Source organism: Muntiacus reevesi, chromosome 1 (genome assembly GCF_963930625.1).
Source record: "Muntiacus reevesi chromosome 1, mMunRee1.1, whole genome shotgun sequence".
NCBI classification, from domain to species: domain Eukaryota; kingdom Metazoa; phylum Chordata; class Mammalia; order Artiodactyla; family Cervidae; genus Muntiacus; species Muntiacus reevesi.
In genome coordinates this window covers 148,478,540-148,501,543 of record NC_089249.1, presented here as the reverse complement: position 1 = coordinate 148,501,543, position 23,004 = coordinate 148,478,540, and the positions used below count along the sequence as shown (strand labels likewise).

General features: G+C 38.8%; 1 protein-coding gene across 1 annotated transcript in view; it reads right to left on the bottom strand.

The window, feature by feature from the left end:
- FYB2 (FYN binding protein 2) overlaps positions 1-23,004 on the bottom strand; it is a 70,848-nt gene that overhangs the window by 5,028 nt on the left and 42,816 nt on the right. Inside the window, exons 9-15 of the mRNA XM_065909327.1 lie at positions 21,249-21,360; positions 13,910-14,017; positions 12,721-12,819; positions 10,303-10,331; positions 8,832-8,892; positions 1,928-2,011; positions 528-542 (exon numbers count right to left, since the gene is read on the bottom strand). Of these exons, the coding sequence (XP_065765399.1) occupies positions 528-542; positions 1,928-2,011; positions 8,832-8,892; positions 10,303-10,331; positions 12,721-12,819; positions 13,910-14,017; positions 21,249-21,360 (508 nt within the window). The remainder of the gene's footprint in view (positions 1-527; positions 543-1,927; positions 2,012-8,831; positions 8,893-10,302; positions 10,332-12,720; positions 12,820-13,909; positions 14,018-21,248; positions 21,361-23,004) is intronic.

The window sequence follows — 23,004 nt, the reverse complement described above, 5'->3', positions numbered from 1 at the left end:
GAAGATCCAAGTGATCAGAGAGGAGTCACTTCCATACTTCACCACATTCTCTCACTCCCACAAAGAAAAAAATAAATATATAAAAATATGTAAAAATTAAAAAGGAGCAAAGAATGCATAGAAGTTGATACATCAATCTACAGGAATAATGTTCAACTCAGTATTGCATTTTCAAATTACTCAGTTGAGGAAAACAACTATAATATATCAGTTAGTTGTAAGAAATAAAGCTCTAGAAGATTGTTTCCTATGTATAGTCATTAAAATAGTGGGTTTCCCCAATGGCTCAGTGGGTAAAGAATCTGCCTGCAATGCAGGAGACATTGGGTATGTGGGTTTATCCCTGGGTCTGGAAGATCCCCTGGAGTAGGAACTGGCAACCCACTCTAGCATTCTTGCCTGAAGAATCCCATGGACTGAGGAAAGCTTTTTTTTTGGCAGGAGATGGGGAAAGTAAAAAATTTCACTGATATTTCATTTCTTGGAATTTTGTTTTGCTATGCTATGCAAAATTAAAAGACACTTGCTCCTTGGAAGAAAAGCTATGACAGACCTAGACAGTATATTAAAAAGCAGAGACATCACTTTGCCAACAAAGGTCCATATAGTCAAAGCTATGGTTTTTCCAATAGTCATGTACAGATGTGAGAGTTGGACCATAAAGAAGGCTGAGCTGAAGAATCAGTGGTTTCAAACTGTGGTGCTGGAGGTGATGGTTAACAGTCCCCTTGGACAGCAAGGAAATCAAACCAGTCAATCCTAAAGGAAATCAACCCTGAATATTCACTGGAAGGACTGATGCTGAAGCTGAAGCTCCAATACTTTGACCACCTGATGTGAAGAGCAGACTCATTAGAAAAGACCCTGATGCTGGGAAGGACTGAGGGCAGGAGGAGAAGGGAGCAACAGAGGATGAGATGGTTGGATGGCATCACTGACTCAATGGACATGAGTTTGAGCAAATTCTGGGGGATGGTGAAGGATGGAGAAGCCTGGTGCGCTGCAGTCCATGGTGTTGCAAAAGGTTGGACATGATTGAGTGACTGAACAACAAAATGCAAAAGTAGAAGCGTGATGTTTAAGGTAGAAAGATGCTTTTCTAGTCTTGAATACATCTTTCCAACTTGGGAAAAGTAAATTACATCAAGTCTAAACTTAAAAACTTAGAGAAGGACCATCCTCACCTTATGCCATCCTCTGAGTTTAAATTTGGTACAAACTGATGTCTGATTTCGACTTTCATAGACAGATTTCCCAGAGGAGACAGACTATACAGTGTTTTCAGCTCAGTGACTGTTTAGACAAGGATTTCCCCAAGACATTAAAGTGCCTCAGCTCCTGCCCTAGATTCCAGCAACTGAGAAGACTGAAGCACAGAGCATGAAGCCATCATCAGAGATAGTAAAAAACATCACCTCCCTCCACAGGAATCTGAATCACATGAATAAAGGCTAGATCTTGAGTCAATAAAACATTGTTTTATTTCTAACACTAATGTAGTGATCACTAGAACTATATTGTATCAATATGTTAGTGAAATCAACCTTGCTATATGATACCCAGTTTCTCAAGGCATCATTCAAGTTGTAAATGGTATATTATTTAAGTTCATTCTTACAGGGAAAAGGTTCCTACAGTCTAGAGGAAGATGGGAAATTTTTCATTCTTTGATAAAAAATGATGGCTAGAATCTTCTTGCTCCTTATCTACCAAAAGCATGGATGATAAATATGTGTGACACTTTACATTTTCATATTCTCTTTCTCTTTTAATCCTCTCTGTTGTACTGTAATATAGATGTTAATATTCTCATTCAGTAGGTGAGGAATCCAAATATCAAATCTAATAAACTGCCAAGATCACACAGCTAGTAAGACGTATAAACTGCAACAGAAAAGCTATAGTGTGAGTGCATTTGTGTGCTTACCTGTCTGATTCTTTAGCACCTTTTTTCTTTTTTTCTCTCAATGCTAAAAACTTGGGCTTCCAAGATTTTCCTTTATCTTCATCACTGAGAAGAAAAATATTTTGTGCAACTAAATTAAGATTGAACTAAAGTCTTCATGGAACGAACCATCAATACTTTTTGGGCAACTGTGTTTTACCAAAAAATTAGAAAGTCATCTTGAAGCATGTTTTGATAATCTATGGCAAGGCCAGAGAGTAAATATTTTAGGCTTTACAAGCCATGCTATATCTATTGTAACAATTTGACATTGCCTTTGTGACTATATTCACAAAAACAAGTGTCTGGCCATATCTGGCTCCCAGGCCATAGTTTGCTAATGCCTGATCTGTGGCAATCCAAATTTGAAGCCAGAATCTGAAAAATAATAGATATACATATAACTGAATTGCTTTGCTATACACCCAAAACTAACAAATTGTAAATCAACTGTACTCCGATATAAAATAAAAATCAAAAAACAAAAAGCAAATTAGAACCCAAAAGCAAGAGATCAACTTGTTCATAATCATACTTTCTCTCCTTTCTGAGCCTTAGTTTCTTCACCTATAGAACATGAATGATAAAATGGACCCTCACTGTGAAACAGGACTATCCCAATTATGTTTAGCAGAAAAGAATGCAAAGAGTGGAGAGGGTATTATGGAAGAAACAGTATTTTTGAGCACCTGTGTGTCAAGTCTTATGCTTGGCATTTTACATATGTTAACGTGTTTTTTACAGGAAGCATTGCAACAATCAGTGTTTCATAAAGTTTTACAAAGGGGAAAATAGATGATCTTTGTAACTTACGATGGTCACAGAAATGGTACTTTGAACCCAGTGACTTTGAATCCAAGTGTGCTTGACAACTTGATCAAAGTCTACAGTCTTTGATCATGCTTGTTGGTTCAAAACATTTCTTCACTTGTTTGGTTCACTCAGTCATGTCCAACTCTTTGGGACCCCATGGACTGCAGCACGCCAGGCCTCCCTGTCCATCACCAACTCCCAGAGTTTAACCAAACTCATGTCCATTGAGTTGGTGATGCCACCCAACCATCTCATCCTCTGTTGTCCCCTTCTCCTCCCACCTTCAATCTTTCCCAGCATCAGGGTCTTTTCAAATGAGTCAGCACTTAGCATCAGGTGGCCAAAGTATTGGAGTTTCAGCTTCAACATCAGTCCTTCCAATGAATACTCAGGACTGATCTCCCTTAGGATGAACTGGTGGGATCTCCTCGCTGTCCAAGGGACTCTCAAGAGTCTTCTCCAACACCACAGTTCAAAAGCATCAATTCTTCAGGGCTCAGCTTTCTTTATAGTCCAACTGTCACTTCCATACATGACTACTGGAAGAAACATAGCCTTGACTAGACGGACTTTTGTTGACAAAGTGATGTCTCTGCTTTTTAATATGCTGTCTAGGCGGGTCATAACTTTCCTGCCAAGGAGTAAGCATCTTTTAATTTCATGGCTGCAGTCACCATCTGCAGTGATTTTGGAGCCTAAAACAATAAAGTCTGCCACTATTTCCCTATCTATTTGCCATGAAGTGATGGGACCAGATGACATGACCTTAGAAATTTTCTGAATGTTGAGCTTTAAGCCAACTTTTAACTTTCCTTTCACTTTCATTAAGAGGTTCTTTAGTTCTGCACTTTCTGCTATAAGGGTGGTGTCATCTGCATCTCTGAGGTTATTGATATTTCTCCTGGCAATCTTGATCCCAGCTCATGCTTCATCCAGCCAAGCATTTTTCATAATGTACTCTGCGTATAAGTTAAATAAGCAAGGTGACAATATACAGCTTTGACGTACTCCTTTTCCGATTTGGAACCAGTCTGTTGTTCCATGTCCAGTTCTCATTGTTGCTTCCTGACTTGCATACAGATTTCTCAAGAGGCAGGTCAGGTGGTTTGGTATTCCCATCCCTTTCAGAATTTTCCACAGTTTATTGTGATCCAGACAGTCAAAGGCTTTGGCATAGTCAGTAAAGCAGATATAGAGATTTTTCTGAAACTCTTGCTTTTCCGATGAGCCAGCGGATATTGACAATTTATATGTTCATCATTGATGTGAGCAAAACTGACCCTTCCTTTGTCGATCATTTGTATGTATGTGGTGTCTGCACATCAGAACACAATAACTCTTCACTGGGTAAATTATAACCACAAGGTTACTATGTCAGAGGAATTTAAAAAGTTCTCAGTGACACTGTGTCACCATTCCCTTCAGATTATGGTCCAAGTGCCTAACAGAATACCAAGGACTCAGTATCTAACCAGCATTAAAGATGCAGCCTAGGAATATGAGATTAACAGATATAGATTACTATATGTAAAACAGACAAGCAACAAGGATATACTGTATAGCATAGGGAATTATATTCCATATAATACCCTGAAATGGAACATAATCCAAAAAAAATAAACTGGATCACTGTGCTGTACACTTGAAACTAAGACAATATTTTAAGTCAACTATAGTTCAATAAAATAGATGCAGCTTGGCCAAGGCTTTCAAGAACTTGCCTAGGGATCTTGCCTAGAAGGCTTTCCAGGACTTGCCTAGGGATCTCCCACCACTCTTTGCTCAAAGTCCATTGCCTTTGGAGTCTATAACAAGGAGCTCAGCAGTTACTTTGGTTTGCAAAAGATGGGATCCAGACAAGCATTCCAGATGTGTCTACTACAAGCTGATCACAATGCTAGGCAGAGAGGAAGTATTCAGTGAGAATTCATGCATGGACTTGTTAGGAAGGAGCCATAGCTATGTGGGCAGGGAATAGGCAAAGCTAATGCCTACTGAACTGTTTGTTTTCTTTACTGATTATAAAGCAGTGTATTCTGGGTATTTAAAAAACTGGAAGCAGAACTAGAAGAAAGACAAATTAAGCATAATCTGACCTCTCAAAGGTCCAAATTTCCTTCTGAACATTTTCTAAGCACTTTTAGAAACTGAATTGTGATCAAAACTGTATATATAATTTTGCATTCTGCTATTTTTCAGTTATAGTGAGAGCATTTACCCATGTCATTGGAAACTATTTTACATACACTTACGTGGTCATGTTGACTAATACTCCTAGTGAATTTGGGTTGTATTAAACATTTCCTTTTATATACAGCCCTGAGATAGACATTTTATATATAATTTTAATGTTTATTTTTTACTAGAGCTAATTGCTTGTAGCAGAATTACAGAAAGGGTTTGGGCATTGTAGATACATAGTACCATATTGTTCCTTTGGAAGAGTCATAACAGTTTTTACCCCTGCTAGCCATGTGACCATTGTGGTCAACTCTTTGCCTCTCTGCAACTTGTTTTAGCTTTTATAGGGATCTAGTTAGAGAGCTTAATGAATTTGACAGGACAAGGATTGCTTTTTTGTCATATTACAGGTTAAGAAACTAAGATTCAGAGAAGTAAGATGACATGCCACAGGCCCCACTAGTACCAGATTGTAGAAGTTGTTCCAGTGTCCTTTTCAAGATCCCCCTCTTCTTCCTTTCCTTGGTGACTCTCTAGGAGAAATTCTAATGAACAAAAGGAGATGAAAAGCAGAGGTCTGGATTATCTAGCAACAATTTAATCCAGAGTTGTTTAAGCATCTCTTCAACCTAATACCTACCAGGGCATGACATACAAACTACCCAAGCTTACAAGAACTCAGATATCATCTTCTGTCTCCCTCCTCATCTCAAATTGTGCTGTTTTCCATCAGTGTTCCATCTGCTACAAATGTCTTTAATAATTGATTCATCTGAGGCCATACTACAGAAGATATACTCTATCACATGAAGTAGAAGTTGGTCAGGTTTCAATAGGCTTAAATGACTTGGTAAGTATCATTTAATCATAAAGTATCTTCATTTTTTCACCATCTCAGAACACATTTTGATCATTGTTCCATCTGAGCGACTTTAATAATATTCTAATAAATATTTTGCTTCCAACCTTCCCTCCAAAGCTTTCTGCCGAAGGATCTAGGTCGAGTTACTCTTCCTAAAGTGTGACTCTAATTATATTGTCCTCTTGACCATAGTTCTGGACTTCCTTATTCGGCAGTGAAAGTGTTAGTCGCTCAGTCGTGTCTGACTCTTTGTGACCCCATGGACTACAACCTGCCGGACTCCTCTGTCTGTGGAATTCTCTAGGCAAGAATCCTGGGGTGGGTTGCCATGACCTCCTTCTGGGGATCTTCCCAATCCAGGGATTAAACCAGTGTCTCCTGCAGCAGGAGGATTCTTTACCCACTGAGCCACCTGGGAAGCCCTATTTGGCAATCAGGCAAAATAATTTTCTATAAATAGGGCTCTCCCAATACAAAACTACTAGGTCCTGGATAAACATTGTCTGTGTGTGTGTTTGTTTTTAACAAATTGCTATACTTTGCCCTTGTATTAAGTCCTACATACTATATTCTAATAACCCCCAGCAAATAAATTGAAACTAGACAGAGCAGTAAGTAATATGCAAGCACAGAAGACAAGTCTGTCCTGAGGAAAATGCTATCAGCACCACGATATTTCAGAAGATTAAACTTTACGTCAAGAGTAAGGTAGGAGTTAAGACAGGTCATTATATTAGATTTTTTTTAAAAAGCCAATTCAGCTATATTTTATTTATACAAGACACAGTAAACAAGAATATGGAAATCATAAAAAAGCTAAAAAATGTATACTAGGGAAATATTGTAAAAGATCAAGATAGAGATCATGAAAGATCAAGATAAAGTATCACTAGGAAATTAGCTTAGTGTTGCAGTGAAGAGAATGGATTGGGAGTCCAGTTGCCAGGGTTTGAATCCTTATTGGCTATGAGCTTGGGCAAATAACCTAACCTCTGTGTCTCCACCTCTTTTTTTTTTTTTTTTTGTAAGGATGGACTTCTATTTTTTATTGAAAGTCTTGAGGACTACAAATTACAAGCTAAAAGTAGATCACTATGTCGAAACGTAGTGAATATATTTTGCCTGTGTATAAAAGCTTTATAACTACAATACTGTAATTAGCTTCCAACTAGTAAAAATAAATGGAAAAAAATAAAATATAAAGAAAAAAAGCTTTATAAAAGCCATTCTTTTAATAATTTCATCCCATTCACAATGGTATCAGTTTTAAAATGCTCTTCTTCATAAGGTTATTATACCTTTATTTCAAAGTATATTACATGTTATTCCCTCAAGATAAACTTTTAAATACCAAATTCTTGGTTCATTAGAATGGCACCTGTGAAAGGGTAATTCCCACTCAGTCTGTGATGGCATTATTCCAAGTTTGTTTCTTTCACCAATCAAAAAAGCTTTCAAAATATTCACTTTGAATATGAAGTCTTTCCACCAAAAAGTGTGGCCACATTTTGTTTTCTTACAACTCCAATTTTATATTCCAGGGCTCTCCTCCATCTCCTGCCAAGTTAACATTTCCTGCTCATAACACCACTTTCCTGATCATGTGACTCGGTCCAGTGAAGCTTCCCAAACACACATGTCTTCCATTTACACAGCTGTCCACCTCTCTCCCACAGAAGACCATCCCCATTTCTCAATCCCTGATCTCCAACTGACAAAATGTTTCCTATCCTTGGTTGCTTGCTTTAGCTTGGCACAGGCTTTCCAGATCCCCTAAAAATGGAAATGTCTGCCTATTTTGACCTTAAATCATTTTGCAAATTTTTTGAAAGCAGGTCTTTCTTTGTTAACCGATTTAACAAACTATCTTTTGGTATGAGGCCACATGATACATTGGATTAGAAAGCCAAGGCCTCACCTCACGAAGTTTCCATCTAGAGGAAGAGACAGGGAAGACATAAGACCAATGCAACTGTGAAAAGAATGTTCTGATAAAAAGAGGTACATAACCCAAAATAGGTAAGCTCAGAGAGCTTTTGCTTCCTGGGGAAAGCAAAATTTAAATTCAGGTTTAAATAATAAAGGATAAAGTACTCAGCCAAGCAAAAAGCATGGCAAAGTGTGTTATGGGTAGAACAATTCTTTCCTTCTTAAATTCTAACCTCCTTGGAAAGCCTTTTCCCAGATATCTACCCTAAAATGACTATCAGTCTCCTCTCAACACACATAGCATATCCCCAGTCTCTTTTGAAAGATCCAAAGCAATCAAATTCCTATGTTTAATTATCCATCATTTATTTATCTATCTCTCCAATCAGAAAGGAATAGGAATTATAACTGTCTGTCCACTGCTTTATATCCACCACTTAGCACAGTGCCTGGCATATAGTACCTGCTCAGTAAATATTTGTTGGATGAATTGAAGCAGTTGGAGCAAACATGAAAATTTAGACATGCTGGATAGCATGATGAGTTCAAGGACCACCCAGATAGTACAGTATGGATGCAGCACAAGAGTAATAGGGGAGTGGCAAGTACAGTTGAGGCTGAGAGTTTGCCAGGGCTGCATCAATAATGACTTTTATGTTTTCTTAAGCAGTTTGGATTTCATTCGGCCATTGCAGTAATTCAGCTGAGAAACAATCGGTGCCTGCATGTGGCTGGCAATGAGGATGGGATGCAGGAACACCTTGATAGGTTTGAGTTGTTTAGGCTTTGAGAACATTGGTTCTGCCAGGCGGTGCCTGCCATCCTCCATAGGAGGTTATTAAATAAGTGTTGTATTGAAATGAGTTTCAAGCCTATAGATTCAAAGGTAAGAAAGCTCCAGTGAGTTTTGAAACACCTACCACCGTTAGGTCATCGGTATTATTCATTGTTCCCCCTTCCTAGTGGAAGCAATATATTACAACTTGACTTTTCACCCAGTAACCAAGGATCTAAAGAGATGGCCCTCTGACCATAGTTAACAAAACATCAGGAAATGGGTTAAACACCAGCAGAGATGACCAATGCAGTAAATTGACTTACTCTGGCTGTTTTCCATTTACGGCCACATCATCGTAGATAATAACTTCCTGAGACCTAAGGTCTAGGGTCAAGATAGGATAAAAATAGCCTGTTATTTGATACAGTTTATACAGTCTCTGACTTTCCAAATTATACACAATTACTTAATTATCCACATGTATCTCTGAGCCTGTTTTATCAAAATCTGATCATAGACTATAGATAGGCTGAAAGGATCAAGAAACAAAAAAAGAATCCATTTGGGAAAAATTCAACTGAGGATTAAAAAAGAGATGTCCTGGTATCTCACATGCATAAATATTTATATCAATTTCATTTCATGCAGATTTATAAAAAATATGAGTTGCTGAAGGGATCATTTTACACTGGGTTCCCATCAACCTGGAACTGGACAAAGACGTTACACTGCTAGAACAAAGAGCTGAATTTCAGGGGAAAAGACCAACTTAGTAGACAGTAATGTTGATTTTTCTAACATGGTTTTTATTTCAAACCATTGACAACTGCTTCTTTATAATAATCTTGTGCAAAATTGAATCTAACTTAGTACATAATCATAATTAGACATTTTCAGTTTAGGATATTCACATTCCTTGGTGCTCTCTACATAGAACTCCATAACATTCAAGTGACTCACCATTTGAACTAGTTAGAAAACTTTTGGCATAATTATTCACAATTCATGTTCAATTATTCATAAATTTGGATGGAGATAAAATGCATGCCTGTTCTAAGTAGACTTAAAAAAAAAATAGACCAAGGATTATTTTGGGAGATGTAATTATACCAGGTTTATATAATTATTCGTTATTTAGTGCAGCAAACTCATATTTGTGGAATATAAAATATACTCTAATTGCCAAGTCAAGAGTAAAATCAAAGTAGCCACTATCACTGGAGCCCATAAACTAAACCTAACAAACAACGAAACACACGGCCCTCTCCCATTGACACGTTCAGCTTACAGACTGTGATTGAGAGTGAGCACACCATATGTCAGGCACTGTGCTAATTTGTGCACTATTGCTCTTATAGCAAAGCAAACAATATTCTAGTGACTCACCCTCGCTTCAGTTAATATGTATACTGGAAAGTGTTCATGTTCAAATTACTGTGTCTTAATTCGGGTGAGCTGACTGTGGTAAAATGTAAAATGCACACACTTTGTGTATTCGGAGACTTGAGTACAAATCCTAGGTCACTAAAATATGGATGTCAGTCCGAGAGTCTTCCTACAGAGGGATAATGCATCTATTTCTTAGATGTTAATGGGCGCCTGGTCTATAGGAGGCACTTGAGAAATGTCACCCATCTTCCCCAAAGTAATACTATGATGTAAAATAGCTTCCTTGATTTTAATGTATCAGTTTTTCATTACATGTGGAATTCAGGGAGGATTACTACTTCTTTCTCAGACTGAAAATGTCAGTGCTGAGTAATTTTGTTGCAGCAATAAGCAAATGTAACTTACCTAAATCAGGCAGCGAAAGGGAAAATGCCCTGTTAATTGACAAAAGACACAAAGGGTTAAGGGAAAAGCCATATTCCGAAATGTTCATGGATACATCTCAAACAACACAGTGATGACTAGGTTTCTTGATTTGGATGCTTTTGGGGGGAAAATGTCGATATGAAGCAAACCTTCCCTGCAGCTTTATTCTGAGCGCCTCTCCCCTTCCTGTAAGTGGGCTCATTTACCCCAGTGACTGTCCTTACCCACTTTCCTAACGGGGCAGCCTCAGGCTCTCCCACAGCCCTTCTCTGTCCATAAGATCCTGTTTCTCCCTTCTAACCCGCCAGGGTGCCAATCAGATACACCCACTGTGTGGGACGCAAGGTAAGAGAAATGACCCTCTGGAGACGCTGGACAGGTTTAACCAGAGGGGTGACTTAAGGGGAGAATTCCAGGCCAGGTGGAAATGGAAGAAGGTAAATGTGCCAAGTAGGGGAGGACACTTGGCTAAATAGATTGTCCAGTTTTCCTCAAATCTCATAGTTAAGGAGATCACATGGAAGGAAGTATGACATGGTAGAAAAAAAATTCATGTGTTTTAAGCAGTTCATTTAAACTCAGCCCTATAGGCCTGGGGACAAAAGGTAAACAAAGTTCTGTGATATCTTAGTATGTCTCCATGGCAATAATTGAAAATTTAAGGCAAAGAGGCAAATTTTGGCAAAATTTAAGGGGAAAAAATCTTTTCAGACCTTACTAAAAGTGGCAGATTTTCCCCTGAATGTAGTGAATTTATCTCTATAGAGGTGTGCAGACACAGAGATTTGGCCTCTTAGGAAGAGCTGCAGAGAAGCTTATGTAGTAGGTTGGACTAGGTAATATGGACCCTTCTTACCCTGAGATTCTCTGACTGCAAGGAAAAGGATTTCTTGTCATAGATCTTACCAGATTTGCACAGGATGTTTGGAAACACAGAAGAGAAACCGGTAATACAGGTTTGGGATTCACGGAATGCATCCCAGAAGGGATAATATCTGATCAAATTTTAAGAGAAAGCTAGAACTCTGATAAAGGAAGACAGAGAAGCGCAGATGCATTTCAGACCTATGGATGTCATGGTTAAAAGCAAGGAGGCATGAAACACCAGGGTTTACACATAGGCTATGTGTTATGGGGTAGAGCTGACAGTAAATCTGAGTAAGATGGAGCTGGACAAGTAGGAAGGGGACTGCCATAATAGTATTTACTTGCAATGAAAAAGGATTGGATATTTGTTCTAAAAGTCATAAACAGTCACTGAATAGTTCTAAGGAAAAGGTAATCACATTTACATGTAAAAACATCAGCATTCTCACCTGGGTTTAATTTTTATGGGGCTGCAGGCACCATGCTAATAATTTTTGTCAGAGACATCTAACCTGCTACATAAGGTATGCCTTTAAGGGTCTCACCAGCCACTAGAACTAGACTCTGTCTTCCATGTTTAGGACTGTTAAGAATTTGTAAACCTCACATACTATAAAAATCTCTTGGTAGATCTAGATCCAACATACAATTAGACTTAAATTCATGTAACTTCAAGGTTTTATAATTGAAAAGAACTTCAAGGTAAAATAACAAATTCCATGTCAATATATGCAGTGACCTGGGGCAAATTATTTTACCATCTCTTGCCCTCATAAAATACAGATTAATGTCTATGTTTCTCTCCCTCCCTCTCTGAAGTGCCTTCAGAGACCACACAATCTCCTATTAAACGCTAAAAGAAACTTGGTCCCTATGGATGCAAAGTGGAAGTGACTTGCCCATGGTGGTACTGAATAAAGGGAAGAGCTGAAACTAGAATCCGGAATCCAGGCGTCGAGTCTCATTCTCGTACCCGTGAATTGTAACCCTCCCAATTCCCGTCGGTAATTAGCTAGGGAGAACTTGGAGGGTCCCTTCCAGAGCTAAGACTGAGACACATGGACCATTCAGCTGAAAAGTTCATCTCCCTTCTCCACACACTACCTCTCTCAAGAGAGGCAAATTAGAATACGGAAGTATAGACAAAAACCACTGGAACCTGTAGGACTGAGAAAGCATAAAAGAATGTAATTAATAACGTAATGCTCAGTAGTAACAACAGGAATATATGCCAAGGATGATGAGGAAGTTCCTTTCCTGGACTTTTTAAGACTTTCCCTCTACCTTTGTTCACAATCTTCCCTTGTCAATTTTTTCAAAAAGGGCATTGTCACTTTCTCACTAGCATGTGTGTGTGTGTGAGTCACTCAAATACTGGCAAGGAGGAGGTAGGTGATACCCAGGGCTGTGGTTTTCACTTCTGGTACCCCTTTCACTAGAAGGACAGGATGGAGACCATCAGCTGTGTAACTACCAGGCTGACACTGCTAATCCTCTCCTAGAAAGAGAAATAAAAATGGATTTTTTTACCTTATATTTTCTCTTGAATTGATTTTCTTCACTTTAAGTCTACTTTTTTCTTTCTTGAAGAACCTCTGCAGTCTTTTAAGTGATGCTTTTCCATCTGAACTAAGAGGAATCAAAATATAAATAACACATAAACAAACATAAAATACAAACATAAACATATTTACAAATATAAATACTGTTTGAGAGAGTACTGGGGATGTGAAGCTGCTGTAGTAAAAACTATCAGAGACTTCAGCCTCATTACTATTAATAAAACACACCCACTCAAGGAAGAGCAGGAAAATGCCTTGTCAACCCCTATCTTCTTTTTTTAGATACTGATAGGAATTAGCACATACCAGCTATGAAGGAAATTATTATATTTCAGTACAAACTTTCACCTACTCCAAATGGTCTTTATTTTATAGAGTTTATGGAGCAAAGTCTTCCTTTTAGAAGTCATGGCTCAGGAACCCATACATTAGTGAAAATCTTGGGTCCTGAAATTCATATCACTGATCTTTAACTTATGGGATGATAATATAGCAGTGATGCCACATTGACTGCCTGCTTGATGATTAAAATTTTTCCAAATACATCCTGATTTTCAGGGGTGGGGGAAAGGTTAGAGAAAGTGGATGATACACCCACATCATCCCACCCAGTATAAATGCCCTATTTTCCTTTCAGCCTTCAAACTTCTTGCTTTTGACTGCTGCTATTTTCCTTCCCACAATGTGCCCCTAATAACTGAATTTGATTAATAATCCGCATTTGAGCAAATATTGATAACACTGAATTATTACATATTAAATTAAGCCCCAATCCCAGAGATAGCCTCATTAGCTTGAAAAGACACAGGTAAATCATAACCATTGATTTCTTCCTGGAAAAAAACTGAAGCATTTTATTGCTATTTATTTATTCTTTCTCACTTACTCCGTAATGCAATATCAAAGTCTTCTACTTGGGGAGATGTACATTTTCTCAAAAGAAAAAGCAACATGCTTAAAAATTATGATATGATTATATACAATTACAAATACCCTACTGGTAACAGTACTTTGTTACAACAGCTTATCTCCACTCTCTATGAAAATTTTCCCTAAAGATGGGGTGGGTAGTGATAGAGGTCATTTCTTAAACTTCGGTTTTCCTAGACTAGCAGGAAATACCCTTAGGTATGAAGTCAACAAAAAGAGAAACTTGCTCTATCTTTGGGTAGTTGCTCTTTGTTTTGTAGACATCTTCATACATTTCTTCACTATTTTCTTTTGAAATTAAAAAATATTTATAATGGTAGTGATACAGATTCATACTTGACACAAAATTATGGATACCTACCAGGTGCTGGGTACTCTGATCTTTTGTTTGTGAAATAGTTTTTATGGCAACATAGGCACATGTCTTTATAAGCAGGTGGTAAAATTCAGTAAACTCTATAAAGTGTGTATAAACAAAACTAATATTTGCTTCTACCCTGTTTCCAAGTTTGTTCTCATTTAGTGAGAGAAAGTTAATTTATTAACAGATTCCTTCCTTGGCCCTCCCCCTTTGCATATTTTACATATAACGATCAGTCTACTAAGCATCAGACATTGTGCTGAATGCTGGAGAAGTAATGGAGACAACCAGACACATCTTAAACAATCTTCCTCCTCATAGCATGGCTTTCACCTAATCCAACACATAGGCTTAAAATACACAGATATACTTTAAATCTACCCTGGCAATGGAGGATTTTCAAGTTCAAAACTTTATTCACATTGAGTTTAGGAGAGTCACTTAACTTCTCTATGCCTCAATTTCCTTTTTCAAAAATGAGAGTACTGTGTTTAATGATCTCTAGACTGCTTCTCCATCTCTGACATTCTAAGAAAGACAAAACAAAAAAACAGTAGCTTTTGATTATCCCTCCTCCATTACCTTTTCATTCATTTAAAAAATATTTTTTTAATATCTTAACATGTGCCTGGCATTAAGACATGGGTCAGGAAAAATGGTAAGTGCAAAGAAGAAAATCATCTAAGAGGGAAGACAGCTAATAAAGAATCACATAAATATATAATTATTAAGAACTCTGACAAGTGCTATTAAAGAAAGGGTAATGGTAATACTATAAGACTACATACCTAGAGAATATTCCCTAGGGAATAATGATTGAGCTGAGATCAGAAGAAATATTAAGAGTCACTTAAAGGGGGCACAGAAGAGGAAAGAACATTCTAGGAAGAGGGAGTAGCATATGCAAACACTCTGCAGTGGGAGCTTAGCAAGTCAGAGAAGTTAAAAGGTCACCATGACTGCATCTCAAAGATCATGACTGAGTATGTGTGAGAAGAGGCTGGAGGGGTAGATAGGGACACTCAAGTCCTCTATACCGTGTGAAGGTCAATTGTAAAAGTATTGGGGATATACTACAAAGCTACATTAATCAAAAGAGTATGGTACTGGCACAAAAACAGACACACAAATCAATGGAACAGAATAGAAAGCTGAAAAACAAACCCACACACTTATGGCCCACTAATTGACGATGAATAAGGCAAAAATATACAATGGAGAAAAGACAGTCTTTTCAATAAGTGGTGCTGAGAAAACTAGAAGAAAACATAGGCTCTTTGATACAAGTTTTAGCAAAGTATTTTTGGATCTGTCTCCTCAGGCAAGGGAAACAAAAGCAAAAACAAACAAAAGGGAGCTAATCAAACTTAAAAGCTTTTGCATGGCAAAGAAAAACATTAACAAGACAAAAAGACCACCTACTAAATGGGAGAAGATATTTGCAAATGATATGTCTGACAAGGGATTAATATCCAAAATGTACAACAAGCACTTACAACTCAATATCAAAAAAAAAAAAAAAAAAGCAATCCAATTAAAAATGAACAGAAGGCCTAAAGGGACATATTTGCAAAGGAGACAAACAGATAGCCAATAGGCACAAGAAAAGATGCTCAGTATCACTGATCATCAAGGAAATGCAAATCAAAAGCACAGTGAGATATCACCTCACATCAGTCAGAATGGTTATTGCTAAAAAGATGGCAAAAGATGTTGGTGAGGATGTGGAGGAAAGGGAACCCTCACACTGTTGGTGGGAATGTAAATTGCTACCACTACTATGAAAAACAGTATGGAGTTTCCTCAAAAAATTAAAATTAAAACTGTTGTAGAGTTCAGCAATTCCACTTGGGTATATATCTGAAGATGAAGACACCTAATTCAAAAAGATATACGGACCCTAATGTTCATAGCAACATTATTTACAATGGCCAAGATATGGAAGCAACCTCAGAATCCATAAGATGAATGGGTAAAGAAGATGTAGGGTACACACTTACACGTAAGAATACTAAGCCATTAAAAAGAATGAAATTTTGCCATTTTCAGCAACATGGATGAACTTGGAGAATATTATGCTTAAACATACAAGAAAGACAAATACTGTATGTTTTCACTTACATGTGGAGTCTCTGAAATAAAAAGTAAAAGAATGAAACAGACTTGCAGATACAGAGAGCCAATGGTTACCGACCTGCCTGTAAGTGTTGGAGGGTCTCCAGTAGAGGTGTGAGTCAGCAGGGACCTGCCACAGGGACAGGGGCGCTGGCAGCAGGGTCCTGGGAGGCACGCTGTGTGGCATAAATTCTCTTGGAGGAGGTCGCCATTAGCCCGACCATAGAGCTGCTGGATGGGTGACCCACACACTGGAGAACAAGTATACCAAAGTGCTTTTCCTGTTGAAGGTTCTAGGCACATCAGACTCCCCAACCTGGGGATCTGGCAAAGGGACTGGAAATCCCCAGGGAATCTGAAGGTCAGCAGGATTTGATTACAGAACTTACACAGGATTGGGGGAAACAGGGGCTCTTGGAGGGCATAAACAAAACCTTGTGTGCACCAGGACCCAAGGGGAAGGAGCAGTGCCCCATAAGAGACTAAGGCAGACCTGCCTGTGAGTGTCTGGGGGTCTCCTGCAGAGGCAGGACCTGCGATGGGGCCAGCGGCAGCAGCAGTACTGAGAGGCGTGGCGTGTTGCCATAAGTCCTCTTGGAGGATGTCGCCATTAGCCCTACCATAGAGCCTCTAGCTCTAACACAGAGATTGCAGTCTCCCAGGACTGGGTCACCTCAGGCCAAACAACTAACAGGGAAGGAGCACGGCCCCACCTCTCAGCAGAAAACTGGATTAAAGATTTACTGAGCATGGCCCTGCCCACCCGAGCAAGACCCAGTTTCCCCAACAGCGTTTCCCTCCCATCAGGAAGCTTGCACAAGCCTCTTATCCATCAGAGGGCAGACAGAAGAAGAACTATAATCCCGTGGCCTCCAGAACAAAAACCACAATCAGAAAACTAAGCAAAACAATCACATGGATCACAGACTTGTGTAACTCAATGAAACTATGAGACATGCCATTCAGGGCCACCCAAGACAGGTCATGGTGGAGAGTTCTGACAAAATGTGGTCAACTGGAGAAGGGAATGGCAAACCAGTATTCTTGCCTTGAGAACCCTCATGAACAGTATGAAAAGGCAAAAAGATATGACAGCAGAAAATGAGTCCCCCAGCTAGGTTTAAAGATGAGATGTCCAATATGCTACTGGGGAATAGTGGAGAAATAGCTGAGAATGAATGAATCAATAGAAAGAATAAAGAGGCTGAGCCAAAGTGGAAATGATCCCCAGTTGTGGATGTGTCTGGTGGTGAAAGTAAAGTCAAATGCTGTGAAGAACAATTTGCGTAGGAACCTGGAACCTGGCCCATGAATCAAGGTAAATTGGATGTGGTCAAATAGGATATGGCAAGAGTGAACATTGATGTTTTAGGAATCAGTGAACTAAAATGGATGGGAATGGGTGAAATTAATTCAGATACCCATTATATCTACTACTGTGGGCAAGAATTCTTGAGAAGAAATGAAGTACCCCTCATAGTCAAGAAAAATAGTCCAAAATGCATTACTTGCATGCAATCTCAAAAATGACAGAATGATCTGGGTTTGTTTCCAAGGCAAACCATTCAACATCACAGTAATCCAAGTCTATGCCCCAACCACTGATGCTGAAAAGCTGAAGTTGCATGGTTCTATGAAGACCTACAAGACTTCTGGAATTAATACCCAAAAAAGATGTACTTTTCATCATAGAGGATTGGAATGCAAAAGTAGAAAGTCAAGAGATATCTGGAGTAACATTCAACTTTGATCTTGGAGTACAAACTGAAGCAGGGCAAAGGCTAAAAGAGTTTTGCCAAGAGAATGCACTGGTCATAGCAAACACCCTCTTCCCACAAGACAAGTGATGGTTCTACACATGCACATCACCCGATGGTGAATACCGAAATCAGATTGATTATATTCTTTGCAGCCAAAGATGGAGAATCTCTATACAGTCAGCAAAAACAAGACCTAGAGCTGATTGTGACTCAGATCATGAACTCCTTATTGCAAAATTCAGGCTTAAATTGAAGAAAAGTGGGGAAAACCACTCGACCATTCAGGTATGATCTAAATCAAATCCCTTATGATTATACAGTGAAAGTGATAAATAGATTCAAGGGATTAGATTTGATAGAGTACCTGAAGAAATATAGATGGAGGTTCATAATTTTGTACAGGAAGTGGTGACCAAAACCACCCCAAGGAAAAAGAACTGAAACAAGGCAAATGGTTTTCTGAGGAGGCCTTACAAATAGCTGAGAAGAGAAGAGAAGTGGAAGGCAAAGAAGAAAGGGAAGGATACACCCAACTGAACTCAGAGTTCCAAAGAACAGCAGGAAGAGATAAGAAAGCCTTCTTAAGTGAATAATGCAAAGATATAGAGGAAAACAGTAGAATGGGAAAGACTAGAAATCTCTTCAGGAAAATTATATACCAAGGGAACATTTTATGCAAAGATGGGGCACAATAAAGGACAGAAATATCAAGGTCCTAATAGAAGCAGAAGAGATTAAGAAGTGCAAGAATACACAGAAGAACTGTACAAAAAAGTTCTTAATGACCTAGATAACCATGATGGTGTGGTCACTCACCTAGAGCCAAACATCCAGGAATGTGAAGTCAAGTGGACCTTAGGAAGCTTTACTACGAACAAAGCTAGACATGATAGAATTCCAGTTGAGGTATTTCAAATCCTAAAAGATGAGTTGTGAAAGTGCACTCAATATGCCAGCAAATTTGGAACTCAGAAGTGGCTACAAGATTGGAAAAGGTCAGTTTTCATTCCAATCCCAAAGAAGGGCAATGCCAAAGAATGTTCAAACTACCACACAATTGTGCTTATTTCACATGCTAGCAAGGACATGCTCAATATCTTTCTAGCTAGGTTTAAACAATACGTGAACTGAGAACTTCCAGATGTTCAAACTGGATTTAGAAAAGGCAGGGGAAACAGAGTTCAAACTGCCAACATTGTTGGATTATAGAAAAAGCAAGAGAACTTCAGAAAAATATCTACTTTTGCTTCGTTAACTATGTTAAAGCCTTTGATTGTGTGGATCACAACAAACTGTGGGAAAATCTTAAAGAGATGGAAATACCAGACCACCTTACATGCTTCCTGAGAAACTTGCATGCAGGTCAAGAAGCAACAGTTAGAACTGGACATGGAACAATAGACTGGTTCAAAAATGGGACAGGAGTACATCAAGGCTGTATATTGTCACCCAGCTTATTTAACTTATGTGCTGAGTACATCATGTGAAATGCTGGGCTGGATGAATCACAAGCTGGAATCAAGATTGCTTGGAGAAATATCAACAACCTCAGGTATGCCGATGATACTACCCTAAAGGCAGAAAAGTGAAGAGAAACTAAAGAGCCTCTTGGTGAAGGTTAAAAGAGGAGAGTGAAAAAGGTGACTTAAACTCAGCATTCAAAAAACTATAATTATGGACTCCAGTGCCATCATTTCATGGTAAACAGATGGGGAAAAGTGGAAACAGTCGCAGATTTTCTTTTCTTGGGCTGCAAAATCACTGAGGATGGTGACTACAGCCATAAAATTATAAAAAGACACTTGCTCCTTGGAAGAAAAGCTGTGACAAACCTAGACATCATATTAAAAAGCAGAGACATCACTTTGCTGACAAAGATCAGTACAGTCAAAGCTATGATTTTCCAGTAGTTATGAACGGATGTGAGAAAAGTGAAGTCGTTCAGTCATGTCTGACTCTTTGCGACCCCATGGACACCAGGCTCCTCTGTCCATGGGATCTTCTAGGCAAGAGTACTGGAGTGGGTTGCCATTTCCTTCTCCAGGGAATCATCCCAACCCAGGGATCGAACCCAGGTCTCCCACATTGTAGACAGATGCTTTACCGTCTGAGCCACCAGGGATGTGAGAGTTGGACCATAAAGAAGGCTGAATGCCGAGGAATTGATGGTTTCAAATTGTGGTACTGGATAAGACTCTTGAGAGTTCCTTGGACAGCAAGGAGATCAAATCAGTCAATCCTAAAGGAAATCAACCTTGAATATTCATTGGAAGGACTGATGCTGAAGCTCCAATACTTTGCCCACCTGATGCGAAGAGTTGACTCATTGGGAAAGACCCTGATGCTGGGAAAGATTGAGGGCAGGAGGAGAAGGGGATGACAGGATGAGATGGTTAGATGGCATCACTGACTCAATGGACATGAGTTGGGGCAAACTCTGGGATATAGTGAAGGACAGGGAAGCTTGATGTGCTGCAGTCCATGGTGTTGCAAAGAGTCTGACACAACATAGTGACTGAAGAGCAATAACAGGGGTTACCAGAGGGAAGAAGAGGGGAGGAAGGGGCAGGCTGGGGAGGATTGGGAGAGCATTAAGGTATACAAACTGCTAGCTACAAAATAAATAAGATATACGATAAAGGATATAATATATAGCACAGGGACTATGACCAATATTTTATAATAGCTTTAAGTGGAGTATAATCTATAAAAAATATTGAATCTACTGTGTTGTACACTTGAAACTAATGTTGTGAATCAACTATACTTCAATTAAAAACATTGAGAATCCATAGAAGTGTTTTAAGTAAAACACATTCTATCATCAGTCTTGGATTGTGAGGAGATCAGAAAATTTCATACCAAAGTTGCTTCCTTGTCACAAAAGACCCATTACCAGAATCTTCCTGATTCTAAATGCACCTATTCACACATACCTTGAACCGCTTCTATTAGTTTATCATCACTTTGCCCAAATGTCATTAATACAAGTATATAAATATTAGATACCTTATTACTAATGTGCCACAGAAACTCAGCAATTCCTACTGACAGTTTCAAATATCTTCTTATACTTACCATTATGTGAGATAAATGAGTTAGAGAAATCTGAGTTTGCTCTATGGGGAGAAAAGATACAAAGACCACTGACCTATTGTGTTGTAAATTTTTTTTGCCGTGCCAGCATTTGTGATCTTAGTTCCCTGACCAGGAATCAAACCCATGCCCCTTGCATTGGAAGCATGGAGTCTTATCCACTTGGCCACCAGAAAAGTCCATGTATTTTAAAGTCTCAGCACATTCATCTCGCTGCAGGGCTGAAATGCTTACCTCCTACTCCCAGAGCATTCAACATCATCATAGTTCTCTGAAGTGGAATTTGGCTTAATGGCTCCTTGGCCTTGGGTTTCTTTATTCATCTCCAAGGTCTTCATATAACCACCTGCAAGGAAAACAGAGAACCCCCTGAGAATATTTTATCAACCACTCTCCCAAATGCATTCACATATATCAAGAATAGAAAAAGGCATATTAAATATGCTAACACTGGATTATAACTTTGGTTTGGATGATCCTGTGGCAAACCACTTCACCTTACTAAGCCTCAGTTATGGTTCTCTTAAGCTGGGATAATGATGGTAATAATGATGACTGTGGCAAGGATTAATACATTTTTATGAACGGTGCTAATTACCCAGTAAGCCAATGACCCCTCCTTCTTGGAGGGTTCTTCTTCTAATCCCCAACCTCAAATGTTGAAGTCTGCCAAGGTACAGCCCTTGGGGTTTCTCTTCCTACATTTAGATGCCTTTATCCAGTTTTGTAGCATTTTTTTTTCCCGTAAAGTAAAATTTCTTAGGTTGATTGAGTACATGCCAACATTTATTATTCATTAATTATAGCATCAGCGAGATAGTATGCCAGGTTGAAAAATGTCTAGGGACTGTTTGCACAAGTAGCTAGCCTGTTAACTGCAGAAGTTGGTTTATTTCACAGGGCTGTAAACTTGTCATAGCCATAAAACTGCCACCTTTTTATCAGTTGGCATAGGTTAATATTTAGAGCATTGGTGATTCAGAACCATTTTCAGATATGAACTATTAATCAGAAATAAGTAGTAATATATCTGATAAACAGCAACAGGCACATTGAATTTTGTCTGTTAATTAAAAGCACCAGACAACAAGATTTTATCTTTTGATAAGAAGTCAATTAGCACATCAGCCCCAAACCATCTCAATGAATGTCAGCTCCCAGAGGCACAAAGGCCCTGCTTTTCCTTACAGAGTCATCAGTAAGTCTCTCTAGCACAAATATTTTTTAAAAATGAAGAATCCACTTATTTTTTTAACTTTTAATTTTATAAACAAAGATGCTCGTATTTCAGGATTTTTTTTTCTTTCTTAATCTTTCCTTTTGGCTGAAGCAAAATTTTATGGCTTCATTTTAAAAACATAAAGAAAGAAGAAAGTGAAGTCGCTCAGTCGTGTCCAACTCTTTGCAACCCCATGGACTGTAGCCTACCAGACTCCTCTATCTATGGCATTTTCCAGGCAAGAATACTGGAGTGGGTTGCCATTTCCTTCTCCAGGGGATCTTCCCAACCCAGGAATCAAACCCGGGTCTCCCGCATTGTAGGCAGATGCTTTATTGTCTGAGCCACCAGGGAAGCCTTAAAAAGACATAGACAACTTAAAAAACATAGACAACTCCCAAATTTACATCTCTAACCTAGACATCTCTCTCATGAGTTCTAGATACCTCATCACCCTTCACACTGCTTCCATTTGGTTGTCTCAACATATTACATTCCAAACCAAACTCTTTACTTTCTGCAAATGTGCTCATCCTGAAGTCGGGCTCATCTCAATGATCAGTGGCAACCCACCTTTCTAGCTGCTCAGGTCCAAAACCTTGAAGACATCCTTGACTCCTGTCTTATATCCCACCTCCAGTCACAGCTATCCATCAGCTTGACTTTCACATTTTTATCCTGAATCCAGAAATACACATCTCAACCCAACCATGGTACCCTCCTCCAAGTTACCATTGTCTTTCACTTAAATTATTGCAACAAACTCATAAC